Consider the following 19,206-nt stretch of genomic DNA (forward strand, 5'->3'; position numbering starts at 1 on the left):
TTGGAACTTCCAATCACGCGTGGTGCAGGGCGTGTCCGAAATTAGGTCTGAGCTCATTGAGTGTTTCAATGGCATTCAGAGCTCTCCGGTTTGGGACGAACGCTCTGTGAGGGAGGCGGCAGGTCTAAAGCGTCTGCTAGAAGATGGTGAGTTTTCATTTTTCTCGCTTTTTTCTCCACAATATTCTATCACGTGGATGTATTATACGGCGCATTGCAGTCAAGGCTAATGGATGGAGCGTCTGTGCAGTCGTGTATTTCAGACCTCTGCGATGCTGTATCTCGTATCCGGGAAACAATAAAATACGACGACACATGGAGTGCTTCTTTACGCCGCGGGCAAACAACGCAGCGTTTGATTTTGTCTGCAAAGCAATGCTGTGACATTCTGGTGAATCAAATAGGCGATCGTCTGCGCACTGAACACCTTGCCGCGTTCTCTTTGATGAACCCCAAATTTTCCAAAATTTGCACGTCCATTTGTTTGGCTACTACAAATTTCCCATCCATTTGTTGGCTACTGTCTCCAAATTTTACCCCATGATAAACGTGGGTAAATTGGAAAAAGAATTGTGATGTATATACACCAATCAAAATTTTTTGAACATCACATCAACTTGCGCGCTCTATAGGTTCCTCATAGATAACACTCTAGTAACTACCTTTGCGGCGTCTGCAAAATTTCTGGACATCATTTTGACGACGCCTATTTCTTCCGCCGACGCAGAGCGAACATTCAGCACGCTGAAGCGTATTAAAACGTATCTCAGAAACACAATGAAGCAAGATAGATTAAATTTCTTGGCTGTTTTATCCATTCACAGAGACGTTATTTCTGGGATGCATGACTTTAATCAGCGCGTTATTGAGCATTTTGCTTCCAAGAAACCGCGGCGTGTTGCATATATGTTCAAGCAGTAGAAGTCTAGCAGCATATATATCTATGAGTGAGCGACGCATGTCCTTATCTTTGCATTAACTTTCCTTTCTTCATAGTAACGTTTTAAACCTTATTTTAGGTTTTGTCTGCTTTCCCGAAGTTTCTGTTAATATGTCATTGTATTTATCTGGGTAAATATTGCCTTTCCTTTTGAAAGAGGTTTCAAAATAAACTATGTCTAAATTTATTAATCCCTTGACTTGGACCGGTTTTAAAGACACTTTCTTATCGTTAAAAATTGTCGCTTTTGCCGATTGGTTGTTACCGATGGAATGGTTTTTATACTCATAAAATGATGGGAGAACTTACAGCGCTCATCCTGTCCCCGTAGATGGGGGTGACTTGGTCCCGCAGTAGCTTGCCCCGGTTGTCAAAATGACCACGCGCCGCCACTGGTATTTGGTGACATTCTTTCAAAATGAATTTGGTTTCCGCTGGACAAACTACTTATCCTTATTCTTCCATGCTGTTGTGCCGATGGATCCGAATGCATATAATAGGATGCTATAGCAAGATTAAAGATGGCCATTCTGAGTGGTTCAAGGGCCTTGCTGCACACTAACACAAATATAATTCTGTAACGTTTTGTCTGACGAAGACTAGACTTCCTCAGACATACATAGTTCAACTATGACAAGGAAAGCAGTTGCATGTATATTTAAACAATGATTGTCAAACTATAGGAGTTACATATGTTAAATATTCGAAACAATCGGTGACTTCTTGATTAATTAACAGCGGATGATCGTTGATGAGATTTCTTGTTTTATGTTTGGGAATTAAATTCCAACTTAAACAATGGTGTTGTGTGTTTCCAAGCATTGGATGATGCGGACCAGAAAGTCGTCTATGTGTCCAATATAATTTGGCGTATTTTATTTCTGTTGATGACATAACTGGCCATGTGTGATCCAATTCTGAGAAAGATATTGGGTACAGAAAATAATTTAAACAATGAATGAAAGATTGTTTTATAGCTCTAAGATTCTTCAGTATTTATTCCTTGTGACGCAAGCGTTTCAAGGAGATGAATAAAATGAGATTCCTTGTTTTTTCTTTTCTTGGTTGCTATTTGTTTGGGATATGTGGGCACGTATATCAGCACGTTTCGAATGCTTTTATATTTTGCCTATAATTTTCCTGATTTTCCGTATAGTTGTTTGTTTTGCCATGTATTGCTGGATGGATAGCTTATTTTAAAAACTTCAAGACACACACAAATTAAAAATGGAGAATTCTGGATAGACAGCAAAACCCTTAAAAAGTTTAAAACATGAGAAATATCGTGTGCCCACTCACCAGCATATATTCACAAAAAAAAATCACAACAAACACAAACCTTGTGAAACGGGGCTTGGGCCAGGATTAAACACGCGAAAATAGGCGAATGAATTGAACTTTCGGGCTGTTGTACTATTAAAATACTGAATCTAAGGCCAATTTAATCTAATACAAATAAAATATAACGTGTGGAATGCAATGTGATAAAGTGACGAAGGTGCTGAAGTGGTTTAATTTGCGTGTGTGTGTGGAGACGGGGGATGAGTACCGGTACTTTAAAAACGGCAGGTTTTCCACTTCTAGTTGGCCTGGCTCAACAATTTTTGCATATGTCAATCCTAACCCCCACTTGACGGGTCTCATGTAGTTTCTTACCTAACATACTTCTAGTGGGCGTAACATGACAATTTTTTTACATATCAATCCTAACCCCCACCTGACCACACCATCCAAAAATTACGTCACTACGACGTCACAGTGACGTAATAGAGCCCTTCAAACTATGCGAACTGTCATCCAAGACGCGCAGACGAGAACCCGAAATCGAACAGCCATTTCTCTCATTTTCTCGTCGCAACGATCCCGATAGGAGAGAGGTCGCTGACGTCAGTCAGTTCTTTATCGTCGGCGCAGATGCTATTTCGGGCGATCGTACGAGTATTTGACAAGCTCTATGACGTGATTGTGACGTCGTAGTGACGTAATTTTTGGATGGCGTAGTCAGGTGAGGGTTAGAATTGGCATGTCAAAAAATTGTTATGCTACGCCTACTAGAAATACGTTAGGTACGAAACTACACGAGACCCCAAATATGGAGGTAACTAATTTTGTTCTCCTATTCTACATCAAGTTGTGTGAAAGGACGGAAGCCTATGGGAGTATATTCACTTGGCTAACACAAACTGTCCCCAAACTCGTAATAGATCTAAAATGAGGGAAATCGAAATAAAATTATGGCCTAGCCCTAACCCTATCCTGGTACACATACTACGGGAGTACCGTCAGAAGCGCAGCAGGTTAAGAAATTCCCAGTCCAAAGCTTCTGGAACCTGATCGCGATGACGCCGCTTGTTAAAAGAGCCAGCCTTTCCAGCGGATAATGGTTTTTTATTTTGCTCAAAATATTTAATCCATGACGGATAAAAAATGTCTTAGTATATTGATTCAATTGTGTTCGACGTAACTCGCGATTGCGTCAACCTACGACAAAGTAAAAACATAATTAGGATAGGATAGGATTTACATATTTATCCCGGGGGAGAGGAAAGCCGATAAGACGGCTTATCCATATGGCGAACCACGGCCTCTCGTCCGGTTACCATTCCAAGTCGGGTATGGGATTAGTTTTACTGTATTGTTTGTTTTCGGAAGCATGGACTTGGTGGTGGAGGAAGCCGTAACCGACTAGCGGTTACGTGAACCACCCAACGACGGCGAGGAGTCCAGCAATCCTCTCGCACATAACCATCCGTGCATGGGATTCGAACCTGCAAACCCACGCAGAGTAGTTAGAGGTGCGGTGGCGAGCGTATTCCTAACGCTTAGCCCGTTGAGCCACACCGCCGCGCCCGCGCCATTTCCGTTGTATAATATCTGCGGACATTCAAATACGTAGTAAACCTGTCCGATCAATCATAATCCGATAAAAAACGATTTAATACATCGCGGACATAAATAATTCCTATTACTTTGGTAATTGTGATATAGTTTCCAACTTAGTAACTTAATGGTTAAATTTTGGCGTTTTACGATGTCCAACTTTTTTTTTATTTGTCGCGGAATCCTCAACAAAAGTTACGGTGATAATATTTTATAACACCGTTTTTCAGTTGTAAAATTTTAGTTGTAGATTCACTCTATCAATTATCTCAAGCGTTTTGTCACCGATGATCGCAAAATAACGAGTTTTTCGCACTGGACGCACAGTCCCGGGCGGGGAAAAAATAACAATTAACATTTTTATGGCACAAAACGTACGTGCGTAAAGGGACACTTAGAGATAGGGAGAATTTCCAAAAAATAGCTCACAAAATACAATGCCGAGGTTATCGGCCAAAATGGTCACATCGAGCTGACAAAAACAGTCGGCGTCTTTTAAATAAAATTAGCCCTCGCGAAACTATTGTCAAAAGTACAAATTCTTCACAGTAATTTCCAGCGAAAGGAAGTGTCGCCCAACAGTGCTCTGGCTTCTCTTCCGACCATAGACTAAATCCGAATATCTTATATTCATTGAAAATATTTGGTCACCACTGAAAATTTTGTTCAAATTTTACCATTTCATAAACGTTTTGGACGCAAGTCAATAACATATATCAATAAATACCAATTATATGATTAACAAATATAGCTCATAAAAGATCTCGATCCCACGGGCGGCTGTGAACCTTTTACAAAAATGTTATGCAGCATTACATTGCATTACTCCGTCAAGCTTTCATTTGCCTATTATTTATTCTGTAACTTTGTTATTGCCTAAATCCTTGATGCTGAAGAAAATTGTGCTTTTATTTAGATGTCTCATAAATTAATGTACAGCTATCTTAGTTGTAGGTTAACCAGAAATAATGCTTTTGTGACATCAGCATTTTCTCAACAACGGCATTTGAGTAAACAAACTCATAATGCTCCGCCGTTACATAAAGATAAGAGCGGTGTGCTTGACAATGTAAACAAGTCTCTACCAGGTATAATAATGATACTTTGTAATAAATGATTAACAGATTGTATGTACCGGTACTGGATGTATGCCCCATTGCTTGCCTTGCAAGTTCTCATTTTGATATAATAACTTGATTTTGAGTTAAAAAAAATTCTCCAAATTGTGCAAATTATTTTGTCATTCAGACGTCTTTAGCACTAACAGTAGTTTTTTGTTTGTTTTTATACTCGATTTATTTAAACTGTTAGAATAAATGAACAGAGGTTCATATCTTGATTACCTGTCATTCATGCCTGTCAACAGATATTCACAATAAGATTTCTAAGCTTTTGTTTAGTAAATTATTTAAATATTATGCTCTAGTTGGCAAATCTTAACTGTTTGGTAAAGTTTTTTTCATTCATTCTTTGTTTAAATATAAAGTTTAAAATTGTATTGCCTTTTGTTGCAAACATCAAAATTACTTGAAAATATACAGTTTTATTCATCTCTTGTAACTTATTATTCTATTGTTGTATTTTTCATAATACAGATTCTGCAGATGTCGTAGTTATTGGAGGTGGAAGTGTAGGATGCAGTACAGCATATCATCTTGCTAAATTAAAAGCAGGGAAAGTTGTTCTGATTGAGAAAGACAGGCTGACTTCAGGAACAACATGGCACACTGGCGGTGAGTTATTGCTTGTTCACTGGCTTATCTTATTTACTTATCCGAGACAATTTCTAGTTGTATTTGTTCAGGTATTGTTTGGAATCTTCGAGATGGTCGACCTTTGACTCAAATGCAAGTTCAAACAATTGATTTGGCATCTCGAATTCTACCTGAAGAAACAGGATTTGATGCAGGTTGGATCAAAACTGGAGCGATATTTTTAACAAGAAGTAAAAATGCTTTGGATGCTTTGGAACGAAAGGCCTTAGTAAGTTAAGATTTCTAGGTAGAATGAAAATGTATATTGTAAATTTATTTGTTTAATAGATTCTGCAATTCCTGAACAATCAGGTTTTGCAACTGAATTGAATAGAAGTAAAAAGTAAATTTAAATTACGCCTTTACATCAAGTTCATGAATATTAACCATAGGGCTGGGCAACTTATTCGAATAACGAATCGAATATTAAAATATTCGAATGCCATTTTACTATTCGAATATCCGGTACCGCATTAACTGCGCCGCTTGGCTTTGACACGGAACTCGCGCGTCTCCAAATCAATCGTGGATTGTGCGAAAATTCACCCACGGCGTTCGCTAACAGACAAAAGCGACAAATTTTGGAAGTCGTTGTCTTTGCCTTATAGGATAGGATTTACATATTTATCCCGGGGGAGTTATTATGGTGTTATTTGCTTTCTTTTGTGCCTAACGTATCGTTTCAATTCCCTATTTCGCAAAAAAAACGCACCGACCGTTCCGTACATTTATTAACATCAAACCAGATAAGATGTATTTAAAATAATTTTTTCAGATTCTGTACTCCGTATGCCAGGTGACATGTTGTGACCGAACATAATATTGATTAAAATTAAAGGTTAAAAAGACGTTTATGACGAGTTATATAAATAGCATGGATTTGCATATGACCAGTCAGAGTGTTGTACTTTCTATTAGTTATTTAGTGATCCCTTCCATCCTTGGCCAAGTTTTGTTTCGAAAATGTGAACATTTTACTCGACCATGCATGGCCGAGGTAGTGTTGAATTGTAAACAAGTTTACAACGTTAAAACAATCGTGAATTTCGTCGTGACAACGCACACTAGCTCGTTTACGAATTGTTGCGCCTATCATTATCGTAAATTATTACATGTGTTGTATTTTCAAGCATTTTAGCGGTAATAATTATGGCGTGACACTATCAAAATCGTCGATTAAAGTGCTGAGGTTGCAAATTCCGTAGATAAAATTGTGAGTTAGTCGGTAACGATTTTAGCTATAATAACCGTCGGGGTATTGTTTTGTCCAGAAAAAAAAAACGTTAAAACTTGAGGGAAATAGTTATAATTAGCGTCCGACCCTCTGTTAGGACCGAAAGCCTTATGACAAGTAGAAATGCATAACGGCCGATTTATTCAATCATTATTATAAATCAAATTCAGGATTCGCGCAATCGCAGGTGCAATGCATAAGAAAGTCAATCATCGTCTTAATAAATACCTTCATGACCGTTCGCTTTAAACTCGGACGGTTAATAATTACAAACGGTGATAAGTTAGATCAAAGCCAACACAAAATAAAAATCAGAATAAAATTAATTTGGGTTTTAAAATCAGTCCTTCTTGTCTTCAAGAACTATTGCCGATGTGAACACACCAGGTATATAAAACTTCGATGTCCGCCGACCCACAAGAATTAAATACTCGCGAAAAAAAACGTACTGGAATATAGATAACCAACTTCAGGATATCGCAGCCAAAACGATCGCGGTGACAAAAACAATTAGAGATTTTGATGAATTAAACCAGTAAAAAACACGCTTTGTTGTCAACCAACGTTTCTTTTAGTTTTCGAAGGTAGTATCGACCTCCGACGTCCTTGGACCCCTGTTGTATTTAAAAAATATATTCGTTATTCGACTATTCGTAAAAAATATTCGAACTATTCGATTCGAAAAAAATATTCGATTTTGCCCACCCCTATTAACCAATCATATTTTGACTAAAAACATTGACTTTTTCTATTTACTACCATGTAATGGCAGAAACCTGATTTTATCAATAATAGTCTACTTCTTCAAAATTATTATGGTTTGTTTAAATGTATTCAAGGTAGTCATTGGCATATGGTACTTAAGATAAAATAGTACCCTTGCTATATATTTCCACTCTATGAGATTCTGAAAAAGCTTTTGCACATGATAACTGTGTGCAAGTGTTTCTGTGTAATATAAAATAATGAAAAATTTACCTATGAAAAGCTCTCTTCACCCACTCAAAATTATTTGTAAATAAAATTATACAACAATATTAGTGCAGTTATCAATGCTTTCATATACAGGTATATCATTCTCATTTTGTACCCATCAAATCCAACCCTTATGTAACCTAATTTCTAAATGAAAGATGGATTAATTTTATCAGATCGGTTCAGAATTTGGAATAGAAGCTTCTCTGGTAGATGCTGACCAGATATCCAAGTTACATCCTTTTATTGAGACAAAGAATCTTCTTGGCGGTGTATATTCTCCAAATGATGGATCTGTTGATCCAGCAACCTTGTGTACTTCTTACATTAAAGCTGCAACAAAATATGGAGCCGAGGTAATAAATTAATTCTTTGTTTGTACATCTTTGATAACCTTTTGATCTAACAGCAATGATACTAGACACTCTAAACAGATTAAATGTTTTCCTTTTTGCCTTTTATGATCATTTTAAACGCTATTTTGTTTTGTATGAGGATTTGGAGAATTGATCATTCAGTTTAAAAAGTCTGAAAGCAAATTTTATGTACCTACTTCGTAAAATGTAGGTAAAGTAAAATGGGCCAAATTATATTCTTTAAAATCAGAATATATTGCAGAGAAGCATTTTATATTGAAAACCTTATACAATTATGACATTTTTACGCATAAAATGTAAACTTTTATGGCAAAATGATGAAAATAAAATTGTTAGACTTTGAACTTGATATGAAAACTGTAATTCAGATGTTGTAATTGTTTCTAAAATGTTTAATGAAGCTACAAATCAACTAAGCTTCCTCATTTAGTTATATACTATTGTTTTCATTTATCATGCTTTTCATATTGTATTACTCCATTACTGGCAAGACTAACTTTTCATTAAATTCCATTACTGATATGGCAATCTCACTTACAGTAATTGAATATGTTTTTTGCTCTTGTATTCCAGCTATATTCAGATGTCTACCATTTCATAAAAATACATGACTAAATTTAAATTTGATCATGTTATTGACTTAACTTCATAAACTTAGACATCTTTTATGTATTAGACACTTGATAAATTTGAACATTATCATTTCAGGTTTTTGAAAAATGTGAGGTGAAAGATATCAAAACCACAGATTTGCTGGGATTGAAACAAGTTAATGCCATTGAAACAAATCTTGGAACTATTAAAACTAACAATGTAGTCAATTGTACAGGGGCATGGGGTCCCTATATTGCAAAGGTAAATAAAAGAACAGAAAATTTTAAAATCACAGAAAATTTTGAAATCACTACATCACACATGGTGGAGATAATGAGATTGTCATTAGTTTTATTTTGTTTTATTCATTTATTGTAACTTCATTGCAGACTACTGAAATTGTTAGATTAAAACTGTACCTGAAGTGGAATGAATATGACAGATTCAGAGTTTGATAAAAACACAATTTGACAATCTAATTTTACCTCAACAGTTCCATATACACCAATAAATAGGAATGTATCGTTTGAATATTGAATTATTTTCAAACAATCTTTTTAGATGGTTGGAGTAAAACTTCCTCAAGTAATATACAAGCTTACATACGTTGTTACTCAAGGCAAGATATTGTTTCCAAGCTTTTATGATATTTGTAGGATTTAATTCTATGTTAATTTAATGAATAATTCGACTACCGGTATATAGCCAGGTATAACAACAACAATAAATAGAAAAGGCAATACGAAACGCTACGAAAATATATTTGTGTTAGTGTACAGCAAGACTCTTGAATCTCTTTAAATAGCTTGATTTTATGTTGTCAATATATTGAATGTTCGTTAGGCATTCAAGGAATGGAGAAGACTCCTCACATTCGTGATTCTGAAACTGGGATGTACTATAAAAGACAAGGAGATGCTTTGCTATTTGGTGGATATGAGAAGAACCCTGTGTTTGTTGATAAGGTCATATTAAATATGTGTTTTAATTATTTCCCAAGCACTTGCGATCTGTATTTTGCGGGGTTTGGTCAAATTCTCTTCAGTAATATGAAAAATTAATCTTGGCTGTCGCGTTTTCGATAAAATTAAATTTAACAAATGTAAAAAACAATGGCTTCGTAGGACAGTAATCTAAGTTATTATGGGGATAAGTTCATTTCAACCACACTACACATGCAATCAATTTATTGTTGTTAGATTTGATTTGTTTGGATGTCATCAAAGGCCCTCTTTGTTTGGATATTGTCGAAGACATTGTTGAGGGTTAATCTTTTAAGGAAACATTGCATTTTATGATCTAGCAAAAGTTTATTTACTTAAGTTGTTTGCATGTTCTACCACACCTAGACACTATGTCTACATAAAGAAGGTACCCAGAACTAGCTGACTAAGCTGTGCTGCATTTTTCACTAACTGTTTACCGAATACATCATAAGCAACAACTAAAATTAATTTAAACTAAAATGAACTGATGGGGGATGCAAATTTATGGAGTTCTGACAGAGTTCTTGGTTTGAAATGTTGCATTCCAATAGATCATCCTTCAAAACAATGATGTTTCCATAGTTGGTATTTTCATGCACTTTCAAAACTCACTTCCATATTGGAATTTTATATGCAATTTAAAAAATTTTATATATTGTGCTTTGCACTTAATTTTAAAACAAATCTTGTTCAGTGACACATATGCTTAATTGATGATGACATTGGTTTTTTTTTGTTTCAGGTGCCAAATGACTTTGCATTCAGTTTGTATGACATGGATTGGGAACAATTTGAAGTTCATATGAAATCTGCTACGGATTTAATGCCATGTATTGAAAAGTCGGGAATTCGATCAACTTTGTGTGGACCTGGTAACATATTCTCTATGGGAGTGATATTTTATTTTTATCTGTATTAATCTTTCATTCATTCTTCAATAAAAGCTATATATTTTCACTTTCTCAAATTTTCTCAGTATGCATAAAGATGTTATCAATTTGCCATATTTCAAAATACTGTATCGATAAAATATTAGTAATTAGAAAATATTTTTCATCCTTATTTTCTGAATTATTTTGCTGGAGAAAAAGTATCAAATTACTCTTTGTTAAAAACTAACAAAAAATGAATCATTAGACATTATATTCACAAATATCGAAGTTTCGCATCATATTTAATTTTGCTTTTATAGAAACTTTTACACCAGATGGTAACCCACTTATGGGTGAATTCTTCGATGTTAAGGGGTTTTTCAATGGCACTGCATTCAATGGTGGTGGAATGATGCTGGTATGTAGTTTACTAAATACTTGAAAATTTGTTGTCTGAAATTGGAGTTTTTTTTGTAACAATTTGAAAACAAGAGTCTTTGCGATATTGCAGGGTGGTGGTGCAGGTCGACAACTTGCCCACTGGATAGTGCAAGGGAGTCCTGAATATGACTTGAGTACTTGCCATGTGAAGTAAGCTGGTGTTGTTGGTTCTTCAACAGTGTTCACTCTTTGTGTGTTCGCAATTCAGTTTGAATTAGGTGTTATGAAAGATGGTTCAGCTTAATAGGAATTTTAATCATGTAATGTGGCATATATAAAAATATAAGTATAAAGATATAAATAAGATGAGATATATGAGTACTTGATGGGAGAGTTTTTCATGACATTTCTCCGCGGGAGCTCAATGAAAATAATATCCTGAGAGTGAAGACTGTTGCTCAATCAAAATAATTCATGGCATGACAGTAATTGAATTCTGCATGCAATTTTACTTAATTTGCAAAGTTTGTCTTTATTCTAAAAAATTACATGGCAACTTCATCTTAGGTGACAATGAAATTGCTGAATTGCAATTATTTTAAAAAAGCACATTTTTTAAAATAAGACAGTTTTTTTAAAGTAATTTTTTGCTTTATGTTTCTTCCAGACCAACTTATCCTCAGTTCACACAACACATTTTCACCATTTTTCAATTAGGCTCAAACATCTGACCATTAGTAAGAACAAGTCTTACTTGACACTCCTGAGCAATTGTCTTGAAAATCTACTTGCTATTAAATGTTAGAATGTCAGCCCTCCTTAGATGAACCTACATAAATGGAGATTAGGCTACAAATCCACCCCAACTGTGTGAAAGAAAAAACGTAAAAAATCAAGAATTGGTATCTCAATTTGAATCCTAAATGAGAATATGGGAAATCGAACAGTCCTGATATATATATATATATATTTTAAATTATAATTATTTTAATTTTAGTTGTTTTTGATTACAATTAATCAATAACCTTGTACACTGTAAAGTTTGATACATGATCAAATATTTCTGAATTAATGTTTCGTCTTTGATTTTCAATTGCTTCAAATATTCAGACAATGTGACTATTCTTTAGTATGCTTGGAAGACATTCAGTTCTCACTTATTGCTAGCCCATTCACATAAGTTTTATTCAATATTTTCTAATATCATGACTGGTGGTATATATAATATAGGCCTATTGATTATTTGAGGGTGATGGAATAAAATAAATAATTTGTTGTTGTGTTCAATATAAACATCATATAAAAATCATCATATTTAATAAAAGATTAAAATTGAAAAAAAAAGTAATTTTTTTATAATAAATTTTTATTTTGTACTGAAATCAGAATTTGACTGAAGTTTTTTTATTCTGTCTGTTAAGATTTCAATTGCAGAGAAAAATATCTCGATTCTTATATCGGATATGAATAATTTTAAATATATTCCATTATCCAATTTGGTTTAGACGTATTTGACTGTACATCCAAATGTTTCAATTTTGTATTTTGACCTAGAAAAATCTCTCAGAATTCATCATACTTGATAATAACATCCAATATGTAACAGTGGTCATGTTCATGTACTCTATTGCTTTTAAAATGTGATCCAAATGAAGTAAAATTAACCCCTAATGAACCCCCTGCGTTAAAGAAGAGTTTTAAGAAATATCTTGGGATTTCTGAATTAAGCAAATATTAAAATCTTTGCCATTTCAGCCGTTTCACTCGTAAAATTAATGACCTATGGTTGGTCGAATCCTGTCATGATCATTTTACCACAAAATTTGAAGTACGTCATCCTGATAAACAAAAATTGGGTGGAAGAAATTTGAGGACTACTCCACTGACAAAGGTAGAGCATTGTAAAGTTATGCTTCGCTGTTATCATTACGTTGGTATGAATTTGATCTTGAGAAAGACCATTTCACAAAATTTGTTTTTCTGCTGTGTATAAACTGGACATCTAGTTAACAGCATCGTCCTCTCTATAGATTTGATAATTTTGAATGATATTTATCAACATTTACTCTTATGTTCAGACTCATCAAGGGAATGGAGCTTACTTAGTCTCAATTCATGGTTGGGAAGTTCCAGCTTATTTTATGCCTGGTCAACACCTACCTTTGTTAGAATATGATTATTATGGAGAATACGGAAACTCGAAACATGCAACTTATAAATACAGAGAACAGACTACAAAAGACACGAGTTTATGTACTGGCATTGATCAGGAAATTCATGAACAGGTGAATATGAGCAAATTCATTTATTTGATGTTATAACATTTGTTTATTTTAAGTTGTTATTAATGGGAATGGTTTGAATCAACCATAATCTTCGCCATGCAAATGACTTTTGAGAGTTCTCTAGCCTAGTGCTGGGAATGTGTTTGCCTTCTTGAAAATAATTTGGGTCTAAATACCACTTTCAACTTCAATCAATATTACTTCATATAATGTGATTTTGAAACTGATTTTATCAATCTTTTGTTATTGTTTAATAACTAGGATTTTTTCACTTTTGGATGACCCTGATAAATTGCATGCTTAGCTGTAAATGGTGTTGTAATCCAATAAATTCTGCAATGTTTATTTCTAGTTTATTATTTAATAAAAACCCACTTACACATACAAAGCCGACAAAGGTTAGAATTATTTGTTTCAATTCAACATACACATTCAACAAGAAGATTGGAATGTTATACCTCAAGTCGAGTTTTCTCATCCCTTTTTTTTGTTAAAGTTTTTGACTAATATCTCAGAAAATCTTCTCAAATTTGGGCTTTAATATGTTAAAGATAAGTGATTCAGTTACACGTATTATCTAAATTCCAAAATCTTTTTTTACAGATCATGAAAGAAACACTTGCATGTTTCAAGTCATCTGCAATCATTGATTTATCACATTGCTGTAAATTTCGATTAGATGGGCCAGGTTCTGATGAAGTTGTTAATTCTTTATTTCATAATAATGTCAAATCATTCAATATCAATACAGAAACAAAGAATTTCATGCTGAACAAAGATGGAAATATTATTTCGAGTTGCATTGTTACTAGGTTTAATAGTGAGTTGTTTTTTGGTAAATGTCTCTTGATATTTTAATTTTTATGGATATCAATTTTTGAAAATTTGTTCATTTTACTGAACATTCATTCATTACAGTATCCTATATCTATTTTGTCTCTGTTGTCCGTAAATATTATCCTAATGATTTTTCACAGAAGATATTAAAAAATGTAGTATTAATTCCATCTAGATGGTGTATATCAAGTTACTGCTCCATCAGAAATGCAGGAATCAATCAAACAACATATCAACCATTTTTTGCATGATTCAAATATAACCAATTGTGGTCTTCATGATATAACTGATGAATATGCAGTATTGCATGTTGTGGGACCAAAAAGTGAAAAATTACTTGAAAATGTCTTATTGGATTCATTTGAATTAAATCCTGGCAATATAATGGATAGCAGGATAAACAACCTGAACGTCGTGGTTTCCAGGTAATAAATTAGCAGTACATATACTAAAACGTTCTAAACTAAAGAGCAAAAAAATTGATGTTTTATAATTGATATACAATTTTTGAATATCTATATGTATACTCCTACCAACTGTGTTTGTTCATAGTGAGTTTACAAGCACGAATCCTAAAGTTATATATTCTTTAGCCTCTGAATGTTTTCAAAAGCGACCTAAAATGGCTCCTTGCAAAAGCATGTCTACTTTTAATAAGTTTATGGAAATTTAGTTTTTGTTAGAATGTATAATTCATCCATGCTATTGCTCATTACCCTTACATTGATTTATGCGCATTTCTTCGGTTTATTCCTGATCTTAGTAATTTTAGAATTGCAACTACCAACTGTGTTTGTTCATAGTGAGTTTACAAGCACGAATCCTAAAGTTATATATTCTTTAGCCTCTGAATGTTTTCAAAAGCGACCTAAAATGGCTCCTTGCAAAAGTTGTCTACTTTTAATAAGTTTATGGAAATTTAGTTTTTGTTAGAATGTATAATTCATCCATGCTATTGCTCATTACCCTTACATTGATTTATGCGCATTTCTTCGGTATATTCCTGATCTTAGTAATTTTAGAATTGCAGAAAACAACTTTGACTGGTATGTGATTCGATGCCCAATGAAAGATGTGCATTCGGTCTACACTGCATTAATAACATCGGAGATTAAACCAACTATGGCAGGATTGAGGGCCTTGAATTCTGTGTGTTTGGAATCAGGTGGAACTGCTTTTTAAATAAATCTACAAATATAAAAATATCTTTTTTTGTTTAGAACGCTGTTACAATCTTCATTTATCTTTCAACAAGTACCTAACACCTCATTAGAACTTTAATTAGTTTGTCACCAATAATAACAGAAATATCGATAGCATTCTTTTTTATTAATGTTGCATTCAAACAGGAATACATAATCCACTTTCAACTTGCCTGAATGGATCAAATTTGCGGGAAGTATTACAAACGAGTCAGTTGGAATTGAATGATACCAGGCAATACATTGGCAAGGATGCTTTAATCAAAGCAGCAGATCAACCTCTGACTTCTAGATTCATCCAATTGAAAGCCGAATCGTAAGTTGTGATTTCCCATTACTGTATATATGAATAATCAAACTATAACTATCCTGATAATGATTGTAAATAACAGATTTGTATAGCAAATAAATTGGGAATTGCGATTTTGAGGTAAATCTGCCAAAAAGGCCATACTTTCCCAACAAAATATCTAATAGTTTATTTGAGACTATGTTCAATAAGGGTTGATATATAAATATATAATATAAGATATATAAATAAATATATTTCAGAGAGTTGCCAATCTTGGATGGAGATGTGATATGGTATAATGACTCATATGTTGGAATTATTGGAGATGCTGCTTACGGATACAAAACTGGAAGATATTTTGTTAATGGGTGAGACATTTGACAATAAATGTGTGTCAGAGATATATCTGAGATTGATGAAACATTGTTAAGGATACGATGAAGAATAAATATGAAAGCGGTACCATTAAAACATAAAAATATTGACATTCTGTAATTCAGCAACTGTTTTCAATTTTCTGTAAAACATTCTAACAATCTAAATATTAAACAAATTATTTAGTTTAAAGTAAAATGAATGCTAAAATTACCATTAGCATGTTAGCTTCAGCCACAAGCACACGCCAAAAAATAAAGTCACGCTTGTAACGTTACACAAGCTGAGATCTAATGATAATTCATAATTATGTGTTTGGTTTCTGAGTCTTAAATCAGTTCGCCCTCAAAACAAAGTTGTGGAATTGATTAGTATTTCTGAGTAAAATATTTGTAAATGAGCGAAATTTTCAAAATGAGACTAATGAGTGTTGCCTTTCGGATTTAGCGCCAGTGGCGGGGTTTTAACAAATTTTCAAAGTTCTGCTACAAATTAAAATTCAATCAAGATTTAATAAACTCAGTCAAATAAAAATGTGAAAAGATATTTTGGAACTTATATTTAAAGGAAGAACAGTTAAAATAGCAGTTGTCTTGAATACAATAATATTCTTAAAAAAAATATACTGAATTATACACTGTATTGTCATTCTTCCATGAAGACAGATTCATTAGGTGCCAAAAACCGCAAGGAGTCATTGTTTTTTAGCCCGATGTCCAAATAGATGGGCAAAACATACCCTGCTCTAATGAATCTTCACAGCTAATAAAAAAAAAATTCTAATAAGATTTGTTGTGGTTGACAATCATAATCATGATAGAACAAAGGGAGTTTGTACAACATATCATTGAATTGGGCTCTCAGATTTCCCCTTTTTTTTTTTTTTCTAACAAAAAGTCTGATAAATCGTATAGTCGATTTTTCTTCAATAATGAACATTTTTTAAAGATTTGTGAAGTTACCTCTAAAAGAAGGAGGGAAGTTTACTATTGGAAGAAGATCACACAAGGTTCAAGCAGAGGTGACCAATGGTTCACAATTGCCAATATAATATGAATCTATTATGTGAAGATTTACTGTATTCACCTATGCCGTTTCTGATATATTTGTGTATGTATGTTAATGTTAGGTTGTGTTTATATTAATATTGGTGATTGTTTCTGTGCCATTATATACAAAATAAAAAGGCAACATTTTATGTTTAGCAATACCATCCATACCATCTTGCTTAAGGTTAATTTCAACATTAGAAGAAGACGTTTAGTAATGTTGACATTGTGCAATAATAAAATCATTATCAATGCCAATCCTGGCCATTCACAACACAACACTAACTATACAACGAGAATATCGGTCAGAGACCGAAAAATTATCGATCGAAAGTTAGGGGATCCCCCAAAACAGCGCTCTTACTCCATAGTGAAACCTTGTGTCCCATCACTAATTAATTAATAACTCGCTAATTATACGACATAATTCATCCAAAATCAATAGGCTTCTGGTCCGACATATGATGAATGCACATGCAAAATCTGGAGCAGATTCAATCTCTCTTTCGTGAGATATTGCGTACATCAAACAGACAAATACCTATCAACATACTTACCGGCCGTTCAGGTTGTGCGCCATCTTGGTGCGCATACTTCAGGAGGTCCGAAAAAATAAACCAAATTATAACTGATATTCATTGTATTGTCATTTTCCCACAAAGACAGATTCATTGGGCACCAAAAAAGTCATCGCATATAGGTCGACGTCCAAATAGATAGGGATAAAATACCCTACTCTAATGAATAGTCACAATAATAAAAACTTACTGATAATAATTATTGTGGTTGACAATCATAATTAGGATAGAACAAAGGGAGTTTCTGCAACTTATTAATGAAATGTGTTGAGAATTGGACTGTCAGATTTCCACTGTTTATTTTAACAAAAAGTCTGATAAATTATATGGTTGATATAATCAGAGGTGTAATAGGGCCCGAATGGCATAATGAAATTGATACCGTCCATAGATACCCCAAGGTACGGCCACAGTAAGCAAATATGGAAAAGTGTTTACCATAAACTCAACGAAAAAATTCCAGTAACCATTTTCCAGATCCGGAAGATTCATTTGAAATTCTTCTATTTCCTTAAGTACGCAACACTGGAACTGTACAATCACAAAAATGTACAGATTTCGATAAATGATTTACTAAAAATGCTTCGCGGATCGGCTGTTGAGAAATACTGTTTCAACCACATTATTAAGAATGCGAAGAGTTCATTATGTTTTGCGTGATACGACTGACTACACGCTTTTACAATGTAGGCTATAGTACTATACATATCATCAACTTGATAAAGATATAACGTATGTATGTGTTCATTCGTCTCGTAATATGGGAAATAAATAAATTGACAATTATTATTATTTAGGACAGGATGCATGAACAAGACCTACCGGCCTAAAACACAGATGTGCGGCATTCACCCCTTTTGGCAAATATAAAACAACAAAAAAACGTTAGATTAAATATGTATAATATCGTCACGCTAATAACCGAATGGCGTAAGTCATTTTCAGCAGTTTTGAGAAAAACGTAAAAAACTTCCTACAATTTTTCAATCGTAGCTGGATTCAAGTTAATAATTTGTATGACGCATTTATGTGGCGTCATAATGGCGCACTGAGACTTAGGCAGAAATGTGTCTATGACTTGGGGACATACGCAATTTTGCAACTTGACTATATGCACCAGTCCTGAAAACCAAACATTCCAAAAACGAATGTAATTCTCAGTATTTACGATGTCCAATCCCCAAAATAGCTAATCTGTTTCAATTACATTATTTTTTATGTTTACAAATATATATTTCATCAATATAACACGCTCTGCACACCCGCCGAAATAAGACTAAGATTTAATATAAAGAATAAAACAGCAATGCACTCAATATAAAAGCCAACCAAGGTGAATTGGACTCGGACAGTGAATATCACAAGTGCACGCTTTCATATACTGTAGTATAAATTCAAATTTATGAGCGCTAAACTAGAATCTGAGATGAAAATTCTTGAAAGCAGAGGTCATTTTGCCACAATAGTCCTGCAGCAACAATGATAATTCATTATGACGAAACAATTGCACAAATGTGCATGTCATACAAAATCTCCATTTTTATGGGTTTCGGGATTCTTAAAATAAAATCTGAGTTATCAGACAGGTGCGCAGCA

At 33.9% G+C, this 19,206-nt stretch overlaps 1 protein-coding gene across 3 annotated transcripts; it reads left to right on the forward strand.

Annotated features, from left to right (window-relative positions):
* Positions 1-4,731: 4,731 nt before the first annotated feature.
* LOC120343979 (sarcosine dehydrogenase, mitochondrial-like) lies at positions 4,732-17,496 on the forward strand. Of its 3 annotated transcripts, none has more exons than XM_078113102.1 (18): positions 4,732-4,907; positions 5,415-5,552; positions 5,624-5,802; positions 7,959-8,138; positions 8,868-9,014; positions 9,315-9,372; positions 9,597-9,718; positions 10,482-10,611; positions 10,932-11,029; positions 11,123-11,202; positions 12,748-12,883; positions 13,071-13,277; positions 13,881-14,097; positions 14,290-14,539; positions 15,128-15,279; positions 15,464-15,632; positions 15,869-15,976; positions 16,932-17,496. In XM_078113102.1, exons 1-18 carry the CDS (start codon positions 4,736-4,738, stop codon positions 17,032-17,034), a joined length of 2,646 nt encoding a protein of 881 aa, XP_077969228.1. In that variant the 5' UTR covers positions 4,732-4,735; the 3' UTR covers positions 17,035-17,496. The 3 variants fall into 3 exon arrangements, 2 of the variants coding, with proteins under 2 accessions (XP_077969228.1, XP_039268974.2); XM_039413040.2 differs by having other exon boundaries at positions 15,137-15,279; positions 16,932-17,494; XR_013475508.1 differs by lacking the exons at positions 15,869-15,976; positions 16,932-17,496 and having other exon boundaries at positions 15,145-15,279; positions 15,464-15,601.
* Positions 17,497-19,206: the final 1,710 nt, after the last annotated feature.

Source organism: Styela clava, chromosome 5 (assembly GCF_964204865.1).
Source record: "Styela clava chromosome 5, kaStyClav1.hap1.2, whole genome shotgun sequence".
In the NCBI taxonomy this organism is placed as follows: domain Eukaryota; kingdom Metazoa; phylum Chordata; class Ascidiacea; order Stolidobranchia; family Styelidae; genus Styela; species Styela clava.